General features: G+C 39.4%; 1 protein-coding gene across 1 annotated transcript; it reads right to left on the bottom strand.

Moving 5' to 3' along the window:
* Positions 1-2,223: 2,223 nt before the first annotated feature.
* LOC308528459 (serine/threonine-protein phosphatase PP1-gamma catalytic subunit-like) lies at positions 2,224-4,075 on the bottom strand (the record flags this gene model as incomplete). Its single annotated transcript, XM_081104041.1, has 2 exons — positions 2,224-2,243; positions 3,139-4,075. 2 exons carry the CDS (start codon positions 4,073-4,075, stop codon positions 2,224-2,226), a joined length of 957 nt encoding a protein of 318 aa, XP_080960167.1.
* Between the last annotated feature and the right edge of the window lie 18,924 nt (positions 4,076-22,999).

Raw genomic sequence — 22,999 nt, 5'->3', positions numbered from 1 at the left:
GTGTGAGAGAGAGAGAGAGAGAGAGAGAGAGAGAGAGAGAGAGGAAGCTGGGATGAGAAAAGAGATATGGGAGTATGGTACAGGTAGAAGAAAATATCAGAAACTGTACATTGTACATGGTAAGAATTAAAAAATAGGGGATACTGCAATTGTAATATTTGTTCTCTATTATAAGGTCACTATCATCTAATCATTAATAATAATGTGTTAACATCTTCTATGCACATATTATACTGGTACAACTTGCTAATTTTATGCATATTTGAAAAATCTGTTCATCAAAAGAAATCTTATAAGGACCTCTGCAAGTCTCACTCAATGAAGGAAAGCGGCTTTGGTTGAACTTGAAAGCCTTTGTTTGGATAAAAATATTATGAGACAGGAAACTACATTTCTTTTGAAATTTTCTAATATGCTTAATTTTCATTAATTTAGATAGGCTTTACCAATTAGTCCAAATTGTGGAAGTTTTTCTCTCTTCACTAATCCTTTGGTCTTCCAGGCTGTGATAGGAGATAATAATTAGAAGTTTAGTGAGTAACTGTGCGTAGTATGAAGAGTAAAGGTTAGGAAGCTGTTTGCGTCACACTCTGGAACATGCCTAGCTTTCATTTGCTAGCTCCTGGCTTTCCTGTTTATTATTGTACTAGAGGCCCGGTACATGAAATTCATGCATGGGTAGAGTCCCTAGGCCTGGCCAGCGACCAGGGCTGATTGGGGCCTTCCGGCTTCCGGCCAGGGCCTTCCTTCCAGCTGCTGGCCAGGGCCTTCCTTCATTCCATGCCACCCCCTGGTAATCAGTGCATATCATAGTTAGCGGATCAAACTCCCAGTCTTCTCGTTGAATTCCCGAGGGGACACTTTGCATATTAGCCTTTTATATATATATATATATATATATATATATATATATATATGTAAATTTGTACTCCATTAGTTGTTCTCTACACTAACCATACACTGAGGCACCTTTGAGAATAGTGATTTCTCAGTTTCACCCCTAGATTTTCTAGTTTAATTGGTCTAGGATGGGATTAAGAATTGGAAATTTTTTAAAAAGCTACCTAGATGATTTTAATGTGCAGCCAGGTTGAGGGCCATTGCACTAGAGAAAAGCAAAAAATCATGATAACTTAGAATAACTGAACAAATACCTCTTGACAAGTTTTCAAAATCAGAGGCCAAATCTGATGATTATAGTGATTTTCAGTTTACTTCAGTTCTTTAACATCTTGTGACATGGGTGAAGGAGATGATGATATACTAATTTGATAGAAGAAAATGCTGAAACTATATTAATTCTGTAAATTTCATTTGCTACTTAAGTCAGTCATTTTCAGAAGATTTGTGCTGGGTTATATGTTGTTGAACACTGGACAGGAAATTGTTAGTTTCCTAGCATGGAGATGGTGTATTGGATTTTGTAGCATGAGCACAATTGTGTGTGTGTGCACCCGTGCATGTGTGTGTGTGTGTGTGAGAGAGAATGTGTGTGTGTGTATGTGTGTGTGTGTGTGTGTGTGTGTGTGTGTGTGTGTGAGAGAGAGAGAGAGAGAGAGAGAGAGAGAGAGAGAGAGAGAGATTGAGAGAGGAAACTGGGGTGAGAAAAGAGATATGGGAGTATGGTACAGGTAGAAGAAAATATCAGAAACTGTACATTGTACTTGGTAAGAACTAGAAATTAGGGCTACTGCAAATGTAATATTTGTCCTTTATTATAAGGTACTCTATCATCTAATACATATGCATCTAATATTTGTCCTCTATAATCTAATACTTATGCATTTTTAATTCAGTTCTTTTCTTTTCATACACAAATTTGACCCTAGCTCAGCTTTCATGCCATTTTGTTTTGTTTTGTTTTGTTTCCAGAGCAATTTATTCATTACCATCTAGTCAAAATGCCATCAATAGTTCTCCTGTGTATTGTGCTGATAAATTGACACTGAGAGGATTTAACAAGTTCGTCATTTAATACTTCTGAATTCAGTTTCATCACATGGTATTGTACACGGTTGTCTGTTGAAACAGATTTCTTTTGAACAAATCTTGGTTTAAAAAAGTCATAGATAATGTAAGTTCTGTATAAACTGGTGGATAGGTAAGTTAGTTCTTTTGTTTTGACTTCACAGCAGAATAAAGACTGTAGGCCAAAGAAAGCATAATCGCTCAGTCGTATAGAAGTATTGTTTCTATAATCTGGAGCTTTATGAATGGACGGGTTCAGTTCAGGCCTGATGAAGCTGTAAAAAGATTACTTAATGAATAAACTGTATGGAAAATGTGCAAAATGTTATTAACTGTAATCATTAATAGCTTAAACAGCACTATGTTACTAATTGCTATTCAAACTCAAACACCTGGTTTTGAATCCTCAAGAAGGTGGCATGGGCACACAACCACACCTCCTTGTACTTGGGGGTGTGTCAATATATATTTCAACAGACACTTTGGCTTTAGGAAAGTCACAAACATTTTAAAAATGGCTTTAATTGTCATTTTAAGTATACGGCAGAGGAAAGTGTGCTTTAATTAAACATGCATTAGACCAGCAATGCTGGCAAGGTTGAAAGTTACTCCTACTGTTGATAGCTATAAAACTAGTTGACAATGAGAGAATAAGACAATGAGAGAAATAAGCAATCCCTTTGAAACGAAGTCTTTAAAAAATGTTCACAGTGATTTGTATCAATAATATGCATTTTGCGACAATAACATACAGACTGAGCACCCTAGGGCTCTCTTTATATCCTAAAGAAAATGAGCACTTACATCATTTGTGGGTTGCACTGAATTGAAAAAAGAAAGTCAATTGTGCACTAACCCCTTAGACAGGATAAACTGTCTGGGGTGCACAGCTTTAACACCATCATTAAACTTGCTTGCAAAAAGGAAGAGAGAATTAAAAAACAAAACTTTTTTTCTTGGGAGTGAAGTCTTTCATTTGCTGTGATAACCAGCAAATGCCATTCATTAACTGAAAAAAATGGAAGGGAGGGTCCCACAAACACACTATTTGAGCAAGCTGACCAACACACATTACAGTTTTAGAAAGGAAGGTTATATACTATATGTTACAAGTCCCAGCTAGGCAGTGTCAAGATTATATCAATTTCTTTGCTTGCTTTGTGATCATACCCCTTGGAGTTGTTGCGGGTCTCACGGCACTCCACTTCTCTGCCGGCTTTAATATCTGAAAAGAGCACATTAATGTTTTGTCCACGCTCATCATGGCACCTGCATTGTCAAACTCTCTACAGTAATTGGGTGCAGAAAACAGAGTGACCAACTGCCTCTTTGCAAAAAATTCATATCCATCTTCCACCACCTGATGGGCTCTACATATAAGACCCAAATCATGCTCCTGCAGAAATTTTGCAACCACCTCGGCACCAAATGTGAAGGACACCCCTCTGTCATTTTCACCCCAGCCTAAGACATCTTTATTGGGGTCAGACCACAGAAGATCACAAAGAAGACCTTGATCTGGCACATCAGTTGGCCGCATAATACATTGAATCTGCTCCATAGATTGAAGATCTGGTGATAAACCTCCATGACAGCAAAATATCTTCTCATCCACGATGGCTGCTATCGGGAAACACTTAAAGCAGTCTGTGAAAGTTTTCCATAGTTTAATGTTGTATCTTCTTTTACACTCATCATAAAATGCGTAAATTCGATCGATGCTGGCACATTCGTGGATTCCTCTGAGAAGGAAAAAATTCTCGGGATATTTGACTTTGTAGGCCAGCAAGAGGCAGATAGTCTCCAGCGACTGCTTCCCCCTGTCCACGTAGTCCCCCAGAAACAGGTAGTTGCTTTCTGGCGGGAAACCACCGGAGTCAAAGAGTCGAAGCAAATCATAGTATTGCCCATTGATATCGCCACATATTTTGAGCGGGGCTTCAAGCTCTAGCAGGATGGGCTGGTGCAGAAAGATCTTCTGAGATGTTAAGCACAGTCCTCTGATTTCATCCTCCTGCAGCTGGACATTCTTACCACGCTTGGACCCCCTCACTTCCAGCAGCCGTTGGATGATGCTGTCGACGTTGAGGTTGTCTACATCCGCCATCGCCTTCCCCCCGCCCCCCCCCCCACCGCCCCCAACCCCACGTGAAGCGGCTCGCGCCCGGGGGACTCACACCCCCTTTCCCACGCCGCGAGCACAGAGGCTGCGGTGGCGACAACAGCCCCCAGCGGGTCCCCCCCAACCGCCCCGCGCCCTGCTTCCTCCTCTCTCCACTGGAACCGGGAGAGTCGTCCCTTCCGTCGCAGCCTGTGTGAGCTGTAAAGGATTTCAGGCACAGGTTGCTTCTATCACCCTTGTTCGCTTTGACGTATCCATCGCATTCAGGATGTTCACGGTGCGTCCCTCACGTTGGGGCCATTATTACGCTTAGAGGTGACATTGGCCTTCCCAGAGAGAATCGTCGACACAGGAAGACCGACGACCTGGTCTTCTACGATAAAGCCACCGGCTTGAAAGGTGAGACCAGGGACCTTGACGTCTTCCTCTTGCGCCTGCGCCTCCTGAACTCTGAGCGAAGTCCTTCGGCCTCCAGGGCAAGCTGGGCCACGCGCCCTTTGCCTTTCCCTGCGCGTTTTGTTTTGTGTCAGCCGGGACCTGAATTAGAAGGTGACTGAGCAGGGCCCTGAGCACAGCGCAGGGGCGTTTGCTGGTGGTAGCGCACAGCCACATGGTTCCGGGCGGGCTTGTTTGGTCGCCACGGTCCGTGCTTCCTAGGGCGGCTCACATCTTCAGAGCGACCGTGTCTCAGAGACGGAATTTAAACTCCGAGTTCCTGATGCCCAGGCTGGTGTCTAGACCAGCAGGTCATGCTGCTACCCAGGCTTTTGCGATTGTAGAATTGGGCTGAGCAGCAAATTAAAATGAGCATAGCTTACGAAATAGCATGGCTCAGCAGCTGCGAAGACGTGGATCGGGAGCTTGAGGCTTCTGCCTCTGACGAATAAAAGGAGAGTATCTGTGGTCACGTTCATAGGTACACCACTGAAAGAATGCAAGTGTAGAAAAATGCAGTGGGGTATTTACTCCGGCAGGTTTTCTCCAGATGGTCAAGTGACAGGACTAGAGAGGTTCTTCAGAAGCCATAGCTGGGAACATTCGATCTTGCAATGGTAAGAAACTAAGACCATTTCTCATGAGAGAATTCTTGTGGGTTGTCTTGTGGAAACCACTTTGGTCCATTCACTCTTTCCAGCATGGATGGCTACTTGCAGAAAGAGCAGAGGCTTTGGGTTTAATCTCTATATCCACTGCCAAGCATAACCAGGGACATCATGCATTAAACTTGGCTCGCACTTCAGCCAATCCAGATATAATGGGTGCTCCGTTCCTTCATGCCTAATCCTATGTCATTGCATTGTATCAGTGCTGACAACAATTTAGATGATGGTTGCTAATCCTACTCTCATAAAAACATGAAGTTAACAAAAAAATTTTCATCAGAGTATTTGAAAAGGACAAATCTCCAAAGCATTGTATAGTTAACCCTACCAGTTCAGCAGAGCAAAGGCTCCACCATGTGCTGTTAAATGAGATACAGTTTTTACGGGATAACTCCCCGGGATTTGGGGGACTTGTTGGGAGATGCTTATGCTGGTATACAAACTTGTTGTTGGGATGATGCTTCACTCTACTCATGAGACAACTCTCCTTGTGTACTTTCTGGAGGAAAGGTTTCCTTTGCACTAATATGTTTTCCACACATGGAGGCATAGACAATTTACATTGATTTCTTTCACTGAGAGCGGCAACAAGTTAACATGTAAGTGAAAAGTTAATGAAATTTTAGAGGTGACTTTAGAAAAGTATGTACAGCTAGTACATGTGTTTACACATGTATGAACATATGTGGAGCTTGTTGATGTATACATCCATGCTGAATATCTCCCCCACTACTTCAGTTCAAACTCCTTCATGCCAATTTTTTTCATTTGGCATGAATTGGTAAGCTGCCACTAGGGGTCACGTGTAGCTGGAAACCATGGTATAGTGCTTACAGTACAAACCTCAAGGCGAAATGCCCTCTTTTGGAGAACTGAGCTGGTCAGTAGCCCAGAGAGAACTAGAAGCCAGATAACCCCGAAGCTGTGGTGATTTACGCCTTGCCTACCCTCTCTAAAATGTGTGGGCATATTAGGGAGCAGTTGATTTATTGTAAAATGATCCCCCGAAGCAAATCTGTTGGTAAATACATAAAACCCAGGGAAATCCATAAAGAAAATTAGAAAGTAATATTCTTTCATTTCCCTTTCATTCCCCCTCCTTCTCCCTTTCCTAGTTCATCCCAACCCCATGCGCAGGCGCTCATGCTCACTCTCAGACCCTGGTTCTGTAAATGAATCTGACTCTTGTCTCAGACTCAGGTGGACCGTTTTGGCCATGTCCCAAGATTCATCACTTTTCTGTCACTCCTAATTCACAAATACTGCATTTGTTTGTTCTCAGTTATTCCAGAATTCTGTGCTCTTCTTAGGATAGTGTGAAAATGTTCTAGGTATTACCAGTAAAGACAATATTTCACTGAATTAATTTCTTAGAGAATATATGTATGTATGTATGTATGTGTATATACACACAGGTGTTTTCCTGTTCATATAAGTTTACCCAGAGACCTTCTTAAATGCAGAATCTGATTTAGCAGGTCTGGATGAGGCCTGGTTTTCTGCATCTGTAAGTTGACTTTGAGGTGAAGCTGATGTTTCTGGTCCATTGGCCACACTCTTAACAAGGCAATTGTTATAATAATTAAAATATTTGCATTTTAATAGAAGACCTCAATATTTTCACCTAAACTGTGATTCGCCCGGCCGGTGTGGCTCAGTGCTTGACCATTGACCCATGCACCAGTGGGGTCACAGGTTCAATTCCTGGTCAGGACACATGCCTGCTTTGCTGGCTCAATCCCCAGTAGGGGTGTGTGGGAGGCGACCAATCGATGCTTATGTCTCTCTCTCTCTTTCTCTCTCTCACTCTCTTTGAACCCAATAAAAACATATTTTTTTAAAAAAGTAACTCAACATGGGAAGTCAGGGTATGATTTTTACAATTCTTCTATCAGAACATAGAGTCTGGTGGTCACTGCCTCTGTATCAGGTCCATTCTGGTAAGCCCTTTTGAGCTCATTGTGTGCAAAGAGAAATTAGAAAATCAAGCAAAGTATTCTTTACTGCTCACAAATTTCAACCATAAGCATTCCTTCCTCTTGCATTCCTTTCCCTCTTCCTCCCACCCTCATGAAGACAATTTAAGAGTTTTCCATGAACAAGATGCTGGTTTTGTTTTATCTGCCTTAAAAAACAAACAGATATGTTTATTGAATGTTATTTCTTAGTTTATAGGAGCATTGGGTCCTAATGTTAACCTGGGAGGAGATTACTTTTATTTCTCCTTCTCTCTCCAGTCCCATGGCAATCTATTTCTCTAAGGATTGTACTCTTCACCCTTCCCCCTTAGTTGCCTTTTCAAAACCAGAGTTTAAAACTTTCTTCCTTTCTCAATATTACAGAATGTGTCTAGTAGTACAGCTTACTTTTGCCCCAACATCTATTATGGTGCTTTGTATATTAATATGCGCCATAAAGTCTTAAGGAATAAATACACACTTCATAGATGTTCACTGTATTTAATTGCCTTGGTTCTTTGAGATAACTCTTCTCCATGCTGCTTTTCAGTGACATAAGGACAATATTTGTCGACTTTTTCCCTCTTCTAGCCTCTGGTGATACAATTAATTCTTTTTCTTTGGTATTTTTCAATTAGGACAGCCACACTGTTTTTGCAAACAGTATCTCTAATCCTACCAGTCCTACCTGCATACTTGCAAATATCTCCTCTTTCATGTGCCTGATGTAGAATAATCTCATATTCATGTTTTTCTCCATGTTTCATTGAGTTCTGATGCAACTAGGAACGGTAAGTAGAGATTTCTGATTGACAATTCTTTCTAAAATTCGAGGCTCTCTTGTTTGGTGCAGCCATGGAGAGAATGCAGATAATAAAATGACCAGGCCAGAGGACCGGTCTTTTGCGTGATTGTAATCTAAGTGACAATCAGCACTCATTGTTTGGAAACATTCACTGAGCACTTAGGGAGCACTGCAGTGTAACAGGCCGTGTGCGCAGTCCAGATGCTGCCTTCCTGCAGCCGAATTCTGTTTGTGTGGATCTATACACATAGATGTGTTATAAAACTAACAAATTTAGAACATAATCTCTACTAGTGATGAGAATAGTGAAACTGTATCAAGCAAGCTATGAGGATAAAGAGCAGTGGGATCTATAGGCCTAAGTTTGCATTTTTAGAAAAGGTTTGTCTGAGAGGACCTTTGAGTAGAGATCTAAGGTGAAGTGAGGGGTGAGACATGTGGGAAAGAGGGTTCTAGGCAGGAGGAGCCCCAAATGCAAAACCCTAAATTGAGAGTAAGCCTCGCAGGCTGGATGAAAGGTAAAGCTTACCTGGCAGATGGGGTGAGTGAGGCGAGTGGGGAGGAGTGTGGACAGAGGGGCAGGCCCATAACGGTGCCTGTGTTAGCTGCTCAGTAAATGGAGATCATGCTACTCTTATGCTTAAAACTTTTGACGGGTTGTATTGTTCTTGGGAAGAAGATGCAAATGCTTGAATGAAAGCTTACTCCTCCAGGCTCACTAGGCATGCTGTACTCTCCCAAATTCTCTCTGTTCCCGACACTCCCTGCCTTCTTTTCCTCCTACTCTCTCACTACTCTTCTTACCACAGGGCCTTTGTATATGCCAGTCCCACTGCCTGGAGGTGTCTCCATCCTCAAACCTTTGCTCCCTTGAAATTCAGCTTCATTATCAATTCCTTACAGAAGACTTCCCAGGATCATTTCTGTTATATGTACTCAGAGTATCATATACTCTGTCTTCAAAACACTTATCAGGATTTCAACTTTGCATTTCTTTGTGTGGTTGTTTAAGTAATGTCTTTTTCTCTTACTAAATTATACTCCATGAGGCCAGAAACCATGACTGTTTTCCCCACCACATTATCTCTATTGCCTGGTGCAGCATCTGTTGTGCAGTAGTTGCTCAGCAAGTATTTGAATAATTATTCCCCGCCCCACCATTTTTTCTTTCATCTTTTATTTTTCTTCTTTTTTTTTCAGACCCCTTTCTTCCTTTTTTACCTCTGTGCTCTTTCTTTATTCCTCATTTTTTCCTTCTGTCATTTTACTTTCTGAAGACTCTTACTTCTGAGTTCAAGATTGTGTATGCAAATGAACATTTCCTAATAACTAAGGGACACTGGTAGGAAAGGTGGGTGGCATTTAATAGCCTGCTGCCATTCCAGCTGAAGTCAGAGATGCCCCCTCAGAGAGAACATGGCTACTGCAGAGTGCCCCTTACCCGCAGTGTCTCTGTCTGCAGTTTTTGTTAATCCTCACCTGAGGCTATTTTTCCCATTAATTCTTTTTTTTAGTGAGTGGAAGGAAGGGAGGGAAGGGGGGGGGAGAGAGAGAGAGAGAGAGAGAGAGAGAGAGTGAGAGAGAGAGAGAAAGAGAGAGAGAAATAGAAACATTGACTGATGATGTGAGAGAGACACATCGATTGGTTGCCTCCTGCATGCACCCAATGGGGTCTGGGAATCAAACATGCAACCCAGGTAGGTGCCCTTGACCAGGAATCAAACCAGTGATTGGTCTGTGGGTCTGTGTATGGGCCAATGCTTTAACTACTGAGCGACACCAGCTAGGTCTCTTTCCACAGTTTTGGTTACTTGCAGTCAACTGAAGTCTGAAGATATTAAAATGAAAATTCCAGAAATAAAAAAATCATAAGTTTTAACTTGCACACCATGCTGAGTAGTGTAATGAAATCTCATGCTGTGTGCTCTGTCCCTTTGTCCAGTGTCTCCACACTGTACATGCACCGCACCTGTCAATCACAGTCCCATCTTGGTTATTAGGCCACTGTCATGGTATCTCAGTACTGGTATTCAAGTCACCCTTATTTTACTTACTAATGACCCCAAAGCACAAGAGTAGTGATGCTGGCAATTCAGATATGCCGAAGAGAAGCCGTAAAATGCTTTCTTTAAGTGAACAGGTGAATACAATAAGATATTTTGAGAGAGAGAGAGACCACATTTCACCTAATTTTTATTACAATACTAAAGGTCCAGTGCACGAATTTGCGCATGGGTGGGATGTGGCCAGCCCAGCCCCAATTGGCGGACTGGGGCCAGGCCTGTCAGGAGGAGGAGACGGCCGGAGGTTGGCCAGCTGGCCCACTCCAATTAGGCTGATCAGGGCTGATCAGGGCTGGGCTGGCTGGGAGAGGGGCTGTGAGCAATTGGCCAGTGGGCCTTTCCCCTATTGGGGAGGGGGGTGATTAAGAGTGGGGCCAGCCATGGGGAGGGGCTGTGGGTGGTGGGCCAGCCGGCCCCACCCCTGATTGGTGTGTGTGTGGGGGCCGATCAGGGGTGGAGCTGGCTGGGGGGAGGGGCTGCGGGCTGATTGGGGTGGTGGGGCCCATTGGGGGTGGGGCTGGCCAGGGGGAGGGACCGCAGGTGGGTGGCAGGCCAGCCCTGCCCCTGATTGGGGTGGGGGTGCCGATCAGGGGGAGGGCCGGCTGGGGGAAGGGGACGCGGGAGGTTGGCTGGCTGGCCCAACCCTCCAATCCGACTGGTTCGCTGGCTGCAGTGGGTGTCATAGCGACTGGTTGTTCCCCTCGTTATGGTTTTCTGGTTGCTGACTTTTTATATATATAGCTATTGTTATAATTGATCTATTGTTAATTATCATTATTAATCTTTTACTGTGCCTAGGTTATAAATTAAATTTTATCATAGGTATGTATGTATAGGAAAAAGCATAATACGTAGGGTGTCCCAAAGATGTATACACACACTTTGAATAATTGTAAAGGCAGTATGTATTAAAATACATTTTACTTTCAAAATTGAGCTGTCAGCTGTTGAAGTATGTATACACATTTACAGGACACCCTGTATATAGGGTTTGGTACTATCTGTGGTTTCAGCCATCCACTCGGGGTCTTGGAAGGCATCCCCCACAGATAAAGGGGGACCAGTGTGTATCTTCCTTAACATGAGGACCTACATCAAACACTGCAGAAAGGGTGTTTCCCGGTTCCTTTTGTTCTGCTGGTGGCTTTCGTGAGTCCATCTGTCATTAACATTTATAATTTAGCACTGTCTTCTGGCACAGTGTGATGCTATCCGTACTGCTGACAGATTTGTCTCATTCTTGGTCTTGGGTCTTTCCGCTGTCTGCTTTCCCGAATTTTGCTTATCCAAGCATTTCATTTGTCACACCGCCTGCCATTGTCACCACGTTTGTCTTCATCCTCAGTCATCAGTTTCCTACGCGGTGTCTTAATTCCTTTATAGGGCTGTTCTTGCTATTTTTATTTGTCACGGTATCTATTTTAGTAACAGATGTAGTTGTCAGAACATCTCCTTTGCTCCCATTAGTGTATTTGGTGTTGGAGTTTGTCTTATGTGCTATTCTGGGTCTTTCTATGTATACGTGTTCATCCACTTCATTGTTTTAATTATATCTTTTTTTCCTTCCAGGGATACATAACTGTGGTTCATTTAGTTCTTTTTGCCGATTCTGATTACGGTTCGGTTGCTTTGTCTGTAAGGCAAGCATTTGCAGAAGCCAGATCGATGGTGCAGCAGAAGTGAATGCAAATTTGAGTGTTTGCCCTGAACATGTGTGCGCATCAGTTAGAGAGCTGAGCTCCGGCCGGCATGTGCTTTTATCATGTGAGGATGGTGTGTTCATTTATTAGAGCCTGATTTTTACTGAATGCTCTTCACATCCATTTTAATATCATATTCTACAAGATGGGAGTTCTCTTTTAACAGCTCAAAGTTAGTGTATTTCTATGATTAACAAAATTTTGGAGGAAAATACACTTTATCTCTTCTACCCTTGGGTGATGGATTAACAAAGCAAAGCAAAACAAATTTATTATAAAATGAATTGCTTGCCTGAAAAAAAGCTTACTAAACAGTGTTTAACCTAATAATAATAATAATAATAATAATAACAACAACAGAAACATGGAGAAGTGCGGATAAAAAATTAGAATTTTCTTGAGGATGGGTACAAACAGTATTAGCTTCTCAGAAGTAGCCTATGTTTATAATTGATTCTCAAATGATTTAAAAATACGCAGAGCATGTGGGGGAACTTCAGCGAACTAAGAGATAAGAGGAAAACCCTTTGTCCAGAAGTTGTGGGTACTCCTTCAGTGGAGTTAGCTCCTGCTTTTCTAAGGTTTGCATCTGACCCATCAGTTTTGAAAGAAAAGAGAATGTATACATGATCTAACTCTTGAAATTTGATAAATGTATAAAATAAATTATGCCCAATTAGCCGGAACCGGTTTGGCTCAGTGGATAGAGCGTCGGCTTGCGGACTGGAAGGTCCCAGGTTCGATTCCGGTCAAGGGCATGTACCTGGGTTGCGAGCACATCCCCAGTGGGAGATGTGCAGGAGGCAGCTGATCGATGTTTCTCTCCCATCGATGTTTCTAACTCTCTATCTCTCTCCCTTCCTCTCTGTAAAAAATCAATAAAATATATTTAAAAAAAAATTATGCCCAATTAACTGATTTGGAACGAGTCCATGATGAAATTCACATTCTTCCTCACTTCCATGATTTTCAATTGTTTTTAAGTTGGTATTTGAACTGTTTTGTTAGCTTGATTCTTACAAAGTGAGAAAATTAGAATATTAGTCACTTAGAGGAAAAATTCCATTTCAATGTGGCATCTTGGGAATCAAGGAATTTGAAAGAGACTGGTTACCTGAAGGTCATGAAACATAGATAGTGTATTCTCCACTTGTCAGAATTTGCCTCCTAATTTTTACAAGGTTTAAACCAGCAGGAAAACTCTTTCACCTTTAAATAGTAGGAAATGGGTTTTTGTAGGGGGGAGAGAGAGCTGTTCATGGGAGTCTCAGTATTCCATGACCAAAAGATACCCAGCACGTATGGATTGGATGGCCCTACAGAAGGCTCTTCACGTGAAAAGGAGAACAATCTCCACACTTACTCTGTGAAGTAAGAAAACACCCAACGGCATCGTCTGTGGGTGAATGTTTCATGTAGACACCGATGTCCTTGCAAAATCTGCTTGCCGTGCTCGATGGCATTTTCTGCGCCTTGTGCCTGGGCATTTGCTGTACAGCTCTCTCTATAAAGCTTGTCATTGCACCGCATTGCACACAGTCTGCCACCCTGGCTATAAGCTCCTAGGGGTGGACCTTACTTATCTACTATTTTTTATTAAGTCAGTGCTTTGTGGGTGATGGGTTTTCAATATATGATACTTAATTAATGGTCACCATTTTATAATCTATGCCAGATAATTATTATGGATACATTCTGTAAGTCATTTGCCTGTTAGATTTTATAATCTTAAAATAAGTTATAAGTCACAAAAAATGTATTTTGAAATATCTGAGGGCAGGTTTATAATCTGTGTGTGTAAAACACTTGAAAACATGACTGAAACAAAAGCAGGTCTCTGAAATGTCAAATATACACTCTATACTGTGCAGAACACCATGCCATGACATACACCCCACACCATTCAGAGCACCATGCCATGACACACACTCCACACCATGCAGAACACCATGCCATGACATACACTCCACAACATGCCATGACACCCCCCCCACCGTGCAGAACACCATGCCATGACATACACCCCACACCGTGCAGAACACCATGCCATGACATACACCCCACACCGTGCAGAACACCATGCCATGACATACACTCCACAACATGCCATGACACCCCCCCCACCGTGCAGAACACCATGCCATGACATACACCCCACACCGTGCAGAACACCATGCCATGACATACACCCCACACCATTCAGAGCACCATGCCATGACACACATTCCACACCATGCAGAACACCATGCCATGACATACACTCCACAACATGCCATGACATACACCCCACAGTGTGAAGAACACCGTGCTATGATAGTTAAATACTCCTGTAACAATCTAGTGGCTGGAATGTGTAATAGATACTTCTTAGGTAAGCTGCTGGCTCAAAGTACTCTCTTTCCTGGGAAAAATATATGAGCCCTCAATGATCACATATCCACTCTTGACCCTGAACTTCTGACCATAGTTTGTTGATCTAGGGTTTGTATATAATTCAAGCAGGACTAGTCAGATTTTATCTTCCAGGAGCTGGAAATGTGCAGCAAGAGAGGCTTGGGGATTGTTGCAACTGAGTCATATTAATGGCAATCAACAGAAATTTCCTTCATTCATTCACCCAACATACAGTATACTAAATGCCATAAATGCTTAGTCACCAAGCAGAGGCTAGGGATGTAACAACAGCAAATTCAGATATAATGCCTGTTCTTAAGGAATTTATAGATTGCTGAAAGAGAAAGACTGTGATCAAACGCTGGCAAAACTGATTAAAATTATAAACTATTAAACTATATAAATGAAGAAATGGAATATAGTTTTATGGTAAGCAAATGGCAATGCAACCTAAAGCCAACAAAGACTGGGAAGGTTTCTTTCAAGAAGCAAAATTTGCTTTTCTATTTGACCATTTATTGTTTACAAAGGATGTTAATAGGTGAAAAGACTGGATGTACTCGAATGTGAGACATTTTAGGGAGAGAAAACAGTATGTCAGAGAATTAGGATACAAGAACGGAGCAGGGCACAGTATGCCAGCGGCCTGGACACTGAGAGCTGGGGAAGGACTTGATTGCCTGTTAGAGATTTTTGTCTTTATTGTAAGAACAATGACATTTAGCTGAAGGATTTTCATCAGATTTATGGTCAGGCTTAGTCTAGGGAAGAGTTGATATTGATTTGTTATGGTGAGAACAATACAGAGGGAAGGGAAATGGAAGGTTTTGAGAACTATTTAGGAAACAGTAAATAGAATATGGTGACAAAATCTCTCCAGTGAATAAGAGAGGTACAGGTGTCAAGTATGATTTCTAGATATTTTGCTTGCAGAATTAGAAAAGTTTACTGAGTTAAAATTTTAAATAACATTTAAAATATTGAACAGTATTTTATTATTGAACAATGTAGGATTTTTGTGTACCCATTTGATATGGATATGATGGCCATGGATTATTGTTTAAGTACATACAAACAATTAGTTATGTCCATTTTGATGTTTAGTGTTTGATAGTAAAGAGCTTGGTTAGCAAAAGATGATAGCCAGAATTTCTTAATTTTCTAGAGTCAGAATTCAGGAGCTGTGTTCACCCCAAATGAACTAGAGTGTTACCTGGTGACTATTTACACAAATAGCAGGCACATGTTCCTTGAGGACAAACTTGTAAGAGCTAACATTGATTGAGAAATTTTTATATGCCGGGAACTTGTGCTAAGCATTTATATATAACATCACATTTATTAACACACTACAACACACTGGAATTTAAATGACAATATAAGATGATAATATGTGATATAAAAATACAATCAAATGGCACATGGATGATTTAAATTTAAAAAGTATTAAGATTTTATCTATAGGGAACTCATACAACTTAACAAAAGGAAGATAAACAATCCAATCAAAAAATGGGCAAAGGACCTAAATAGACACCTTTCAAAAGAGGACATTCAGAAAGCCAAGAGACATATGAAAACATGCTCAAAGTCACTAATCATCCGAGAGATGCAAATCAAAACAACAATGAGGTACCATCTCACACCTGTCAGACTGGCTATCATCAACAAATCAGCAAATGACAAGTGCTGGAGAGGATGTGGAGAAAAAGGAACACTTGTGCACTGCTGGTGGGAATGCAGACTGGTGCAGCCACTATGGAAGACAGTATGGAGTTTCCTTAAAAAACTGAAAATGGAACTCCCATTTGACCCTGTGATCCCACTTCTAGGAATATATCCCAAGAAACCAGAAACACCAATCAGAAAAGATATATGCACCCCTATGTTCATAGCAGCACAATTCACCATAGCTAAGATTTGGAAACAGCCTAAGTGCCCATCAGTAGATGAATGGATTAGAAAACTGTGGTACATCTACACGATGGAATACTATGCTGCTCTAAAAAGGAAGGAACTCTTACCATTTGCAACGTCATGGATGGAACTGGAGAGCATTATGCTAAGTGAAATAAGCCAGTCAATGAAGGAAAAATACCACATGATCTCACTCATTCATGGATAATAGAGACCATTATAAACTTTTGAACAATAATAGATTCAGAGGCAGAGCTGCCTCAAACAGATTGTCAAACTGCAGTGGGAAGGCCGGGGAGGGTTGGGGGGCAGGAGGTAGGGGGGTAAGAGATCAACTAAAGGACTTGTATGCATGCGTATAAGCATAACCAATGGACATAAGACACTGGGGGATAGGGGAGGCTGGGGGACTGTCTAGGGCGGGGGGATAAAATGGACACATATGTAATACCCTTTGTAATACTTTAAGCAATAAAAAAATTTAAAAAAAAAAAAAACAAAACAAAAAAAAAAAAAGTATTAAGATTTTAATAAAAATAAAATAAGAAAGATCTTAGTAGTATGATAAACTGCCCCCTTTCCACCCCAGAGATATATGTATACCCATATCACCAATTCATCCAGGAAAAAAATTAGAATCAATTCTGTTATAGGATTTGTTGTCTTCCTTTTTTAAGAAAAGGAGTCTCCGAAACCGGTTTGGCTCAGTGGCTAGAGCGTCCGCCTGCGGACTGAAAGGTCCTAGGTTCGATTCCGGTAGAGGGCGTGTGCCTGGGTTGCGGGCACATCCCCAGTGGGGGATGTGCGGGAGGCAGCTGATCGATGTTTCTCTCTCATCGATGTTTCTAACTCTCTGTCTCTCTCCCTTCCTCTCTGTAAAAGATCAATAAAATATATTTAAAAAAAAAAAGAAAAGGAGTCATTTATATCTCTTTTTAACATAAGCCAGATTTAGGAAAAAGTCAAATGTTTTTTTGCTCCATTCATCTATTTATTTACTCAGCAATTATGGTAATATAATGAACAACCATTATGATTAGGTGCTATTCTTATGAAGATGGAACAGTGTAAAAATATGTAAGAAATCATATTCTTACAGAGTTATCCATGAGAGGAGACAGAAAATGACTAATCAAATATATAATATGTCAGATAGAGCTAAGTGCTTAGGAAAAGAAATAAGCAGAGAAAGGGAGTAAGTAGCGATGCAGAAGGTACAAGGGTGTTACTATTTTAAATAGATGTCAGATCCCCTGGAACAAATATTTGAAAGGGGTAAAGATATAGACAATATGGGCATTTTGAGGAAGAGTGTCCAGGTAGAAGGCACAGAAAGTGCAAAGATTCTGAGGTTTAAATGTACCCAGTTTATTTAAGTAAAACCATAGGCTAATGTAGCTGGAGTAAATAACTCATAGAAAGAGATAGAAAGCATTCCTTCTGCTTCTGTTTCCTGGAAGAGATTGTGGAGAATTGGCATCATTGCTTCTTCAAATTTTTGATAGAATTTAGAAGGGAAACTATCCAGACTTTACCCTTTCTTGGAAGCCTATTAATTACTGGTTCAATTTTTAAAACTGATATAAGTTCATTCACCTTATCTATTTTTTTTTGGTATGAGTTTGGTAGATTGCATCCTTTAAGGAATTGGTTCATGGCATCTAAGTTATAAAATTTGTGGCTATGGTGTTGTTTACTGTGTTTATTATTCTTTTAGTGTTAATGTGATGAGAGGTGATGACCCCTTTTTCATTTCTGATATTGATAACTTTGTGTCTTCTCTCTTTTTCTCTAGAGTAGCCTGACTAGAGGTTGAGCATTTTTATTGATAATTTGAAATAACAATCTTTTGATTTTGTTGATATTTATTATTTTCTGTTGTTATTTTATTTATTTATGCTCTAAATTTTTAATATTTCTTTTATTCTGCTAGCTTTAGGTTTAATTACTCTTCTTTCTCTAGTTTTCAGAGATGGATATTTAGATTACCAATTTTAGATCATTCTTCTTTAACATATGCACTTGATGCTATAAATTTCCCTCTAAGCACTACTTTTCTGTATCCCATAAATTTTGATAAGTTGTATTTTTATTTAGTTCAATTTTTAAAATTTTTCTCTTGACTCTTCTTCTTTGATTATGTGTTTTTAGAAGTATTCTATTTAATCTGCACGTTTTGAATTTTCCAGCAATCGTTCCTAATTCTAGTAAAATTCCATGGTGATGTATGAATATATTTTGTATAATTTCTGTTATTTTAAATTTGTTAAGGTGTGCTTTATGCTCCAAAATATTGGTGAATGTTCAATGTGAGATAAATGTGTATTCTACTATTGTTGGATAGACTATCCTATGAATGTATATTAGATAAAATTAATTGATAGTGCTGTTCAAGTCAGTTATGTCCTTACTGATTTTCTGCCTGCTCAATCTATCAATTTCTTGAAAATAAAAAAGGAGTTGAAGTCAGAAACAGGAATAGTGGGTTTGTCTATTTCTCATTGCAGCTCTGTCAGTTTTTGCCTGAGGTATTTGGATGTTGTACTGTCAGGTGCATACACATTAAGGATTGCTATCCTTTGGTAGATAATTGACCCCTTTATCATATGCATGTCAACTCTTTATGCCTGATAACATTTTTTTAAGTATGCTTTGTCTATAATTATAGTCACTCCAGCTTTCTTTTTTATTTAATGTTACCATGCTATACTTTCTCTAACTGCATCTTTATATTTAAAGTAGGTTTCTTGTACATAGCATATAATTGGAAACTTTTTAAATTTTTATTTTTATTTTTAAGCACTTCGACAATCTCTGTCTTTTAATTGGTGTATTTAGATCACTCACATTTAAAGTGATTATTGATAATAGTTAGATAATATACCTTACATTTGAAATTGTACCCATTTATTGTTGTTTCTTTAATTTTATTTTTTTATGTATTCACTCATTTTAATTGAGTACTATATTTTGTATTATTCTTATTTTCTCTGAATATGTATATATAGATATATATTTAAAAAATATTTTTATTGATTTCAGAGAGAAGAAGGGAGAGGGAAGAGATAGAAACATCAGTGATGAGAGAGAATCATTGATTGGCTGCTTCCTTCATGGCCCCTGCTGGGGATTGAGCCTGCAACCCGGGCATGTGCCCTTGACCAGAATCAAACCTGGGATCCTTCAGTCGCAGGCCTACACTCTATCCACTGAGCCAAATCGGCTAGGGCTGTTTTTTTTAATTAGAATTGACATACAACATTATATTAGTTTCAGGTGTACAACTTAGTGATTAGACATATATATAGCTTATGAAATGATCACCATAATGATTTTAATACCCACCTGACACCATACATAGTTATTATAATATTATTGACTATATTCCCTATGCAGTAATTTACATCCCCATGACTGTTTCTATAACTGGCTATCTGTCCATCTTAATCCCTTCCCTTTTTTCACCCAACCCCCCTCCCATCTGGCAACCATCAAAATGTTCTCTGTATCTATGAATCTATTTCTGTTTCATTTGTTCATTTATTTTGTTTTTTAGATTCCACATGTAAGTAAAATCATATGGTATTTGTCTTTCACTGTCTGACTTATTTCACTTAACATGATATGATACCTTCTAAGTCCATTCATGCTTTTGCAAATGATAAGATTCCCTTCTTTGTTATGGATGAGTAATATTCCATGACATATATGTACTACCTTTTATTTATCAATTCATCTATCAGTGGACACTTAGGTTGCTTCTATATCTTGGCTATTATAAATAATGCTGCAATGAACATAGGGATGCATATATCTTTTTGAATAAATGGTTTGGATATCTTCAGATGCTGGGTCAGATGGTAGTTATATTTTTAATTTATCAAGGAAGTTCCACACTGTTTTCCATGGTGACTGCACTAATTTACATCCCACCAACAGTGAATGAGGGTTCTCTTTTCTCCACAGCCTCACCAACTCTTGTCATTTGTTGCTTTATCGATGATAGCCATTTCCGACAGGTGTGAGGTGATATCTTATTGTGGTTTTAATTTGCATTCCCCTGATGATTAGTGATGTTGAGCATCTTTTAGTATATCCTTTGCCATTTGTATGTCCTCTTTGATGAAAAGTCTATTCAGGTCCTCTGTCCATTTTTTTAATAAGATATTTTTTAACGTTAGGTTGGATGAGTTCTTTATAAATTTTGGATATTAACTCCTTATTAAATATATCATTGGTGAATATTTTTCCCATTCAATAGGTTATCTGTTTGTTTTGTTGATGGTTTCCTTTTTCTGTTAAAAAAAACAAAACTCTTTAGTTTAATGTAATCTCATTTGTTTATTTTTCTTTTACGTCCCTTGTCCAAGGAGACATATTTTTTAAAAGATCACTAAGAGGGATATCAAAGAGTTTTCTCCCAATGTTTTCTTTTAGGGGTATTATGGCTTTGGTATCCTCTCTCCAATTCATTATGATATTGCTATCATTCTCTTATTTTCAGTTTGTTCAACTTTTCCTATTAAAAAGATGAAAGTCACAACTTCCAAATTCTTTACATGGAATTTAATATTGGTAATGGGTCATCTTTTCTTAAAAATAATCATCTGCTGAAATTGTTGTCTGTGATTTTTTGGGGGCTATTGGTCAGATCCATTTCTGTATTTTAATATCCTTTTCCTAGGGTGAGTAGTGTCTGGTTAATTCAAAAGGGAAAATGTGTCCTGGTAATTCAAAAGGCAAATATCAAGTTTTTAAATCTATCTATCGTCTATCTACCTACATACCTACTTACTTATTTATGTCATTTACATGGGACTTTTGGATCACTATAAATGAAAAAGTTTAGCCATGAACAAAATAATGCTGTTTTAAAGACATAATAAGATGTATATTCATTAGATATATTTGTCCTACTTTTCCAGTAATTTCAGCTTCAATTATATTGTTCTATTTCTAAGTACTCTAAGTATATTAAAAGCATAGAATTCAGAATCTCAATAGATGTAAATAATTAGAAATATGTGGGCAAAAATAACCCAAACAGAGCTGCACTTAGAGCTGTTGATCAACCACTTATATGGGCAGATGTTCATATTTTATGTTTTAAAAATAGACTAACCAATTTTATTACAATATTCCAAAACTTTCAGTGTCTTTCTTTTCTTGGTTGCATTTATTTTTTATGTTTCATATTGCTCCAAAACACTAGTATTTGTGCAACAATGGAAACCCTAAAGGTTTGTTTTGCTGCCTACAGAATACGCACAAATAGTTGATAAGTACTTTAAGTGAAGCTTGATTGATATCCTACTGAAACACACACGGGATGGATACATTTGCTAACATTGCCTCTAAGATTTTTGAAATCTTAAGAAGTTGGAGGTCTAAAAGACACCTTTTCAAACTGCAAGAAGTTTTGATCTTTCAGACTGAAACCTTAAATTTATTCTGAATGAAAAGTCTCACTGCTAATACCTCCATTTCAAACTAAGCGTTGCATGTGCTCTTTGTGACTCAGCTCTCTCAGAATTTTTTCTTTTCTTTTTTTTTTTGTGGAGAGAAAAATAGTTTGTTGGCTTTCGATGTATTTAGAATTTACTATGCTATATGCAAACCAAACAAAGTTTTGGATGTTTTTCATTTGCCCCAATTTAATGTAAAATGATGAGTATAGCTAGAACTTACTCATGCTGAATTAAAAATTATTTTTTAGAATAAACTGGGATATTAATAGCCTACACATTGTATTGCTAAAGAGTAGATGAGCCAGAACAGAGGGATGATGAACTATTGGTTTGGATATTATTGTCCATGGAGTTAGGCCATTACTAAGTGAGTGGGTAGAAGGTGGAAAAAATGGTGTATAGTATATTTCTTTTAAATCATTTGTTTATAGGAAGTCAGACAACTCATATCCTAGTCTCCAAACTCAGGACTCAATACATAGTTAGTGAGCTTGGGGTTTGCCAGCCAGGACTCCTGCCTTCAGCAGCCATTCCTGTTGCTCCCTCATGGCAGTTGGTTGCCCTGAAGAGAAAGGGCAGCTCTGAATGGTGTGGGCGTGGAGGGTGGGCCTTTGAGCATTTGAAAGACTGGTTTGCGAGGGTAAATGCATTTAGTACATTGTCAGTGGTGGGAATTAGGTAATTTCTATGTGAGAAACACACAGAATCTTGGCAGGATGACTCTCAGTAAGGGAATCAGAGGACCGCAAACTGCTGCACATAATACAGTGGGGCCTTGACTTACGAGTGTCCCGTGTAGTCCTAAGTTATTCTTGAGAAACATTTAAAAAATAACTTTAAACTCTCTCTTTTTTTTAACTTTCAGTGATTTTTTAAAAAATTATATCTTAGTTTTAGTTGTTTTTGTGGAGAATTAAGGAAAAGGCTTGTCCTATACCTAGTAAAAGAATGGAAGGAACCAATTTTTAACCATTTAGACCAGTGATTCTTGACTGGGAGTGATTTTGTCCCCCAGAGGCCATTTGGCAATACCTGGAGACATTTTTGGGTGTCACTACTTACGATGGGAGAACGGAGGTCACTGGTATCTAGTGGGTAGAGACTGGAAATGTTGCTCAACAGCCTACAGTACACAATGTAGTCCTTCCAGCTAAAGCTAATCTGATCCAAAATGTCAGTAGTGCTGAGCTTGAGAAATCCTGAATTTTAGATATTTTGAGGGGATTACTATGTGGGCATGGGAAAGCCTGAAGTCAATTTTGGGTTAATATGTTTAAAGAAATATATTTTACTCTGCATGTTCCAATCACAAAGTAAAGCACCTGAACATGCAGGCATGTGTGTGTGTGCGTACACACACACACACACACACACATACACACTAGAAATAAGCTCTCCTGCATTAATTATCCCCTCTGTCATCAGCATGGCAATGACCTGTACAAATTATACCATATCTAATAGTCCCTCGTCACTACATTGAAAGAAATCAGCAAAGCTG

The sequence above is a fragment of the Myotis nattereri genome (assembly GCF_964212035.1).
Source record: "Myotis nattereri genome assembly, chromosome: 12".
NCBI lineage: Eukaryota > Metazoa > Chordata > Mammalia > Chiroptera > Vespertilionidae > Myotis > Myotis nattereri.
This window is presented reverse-complemented; position numbering and strand designations above follow the sequence as displayed.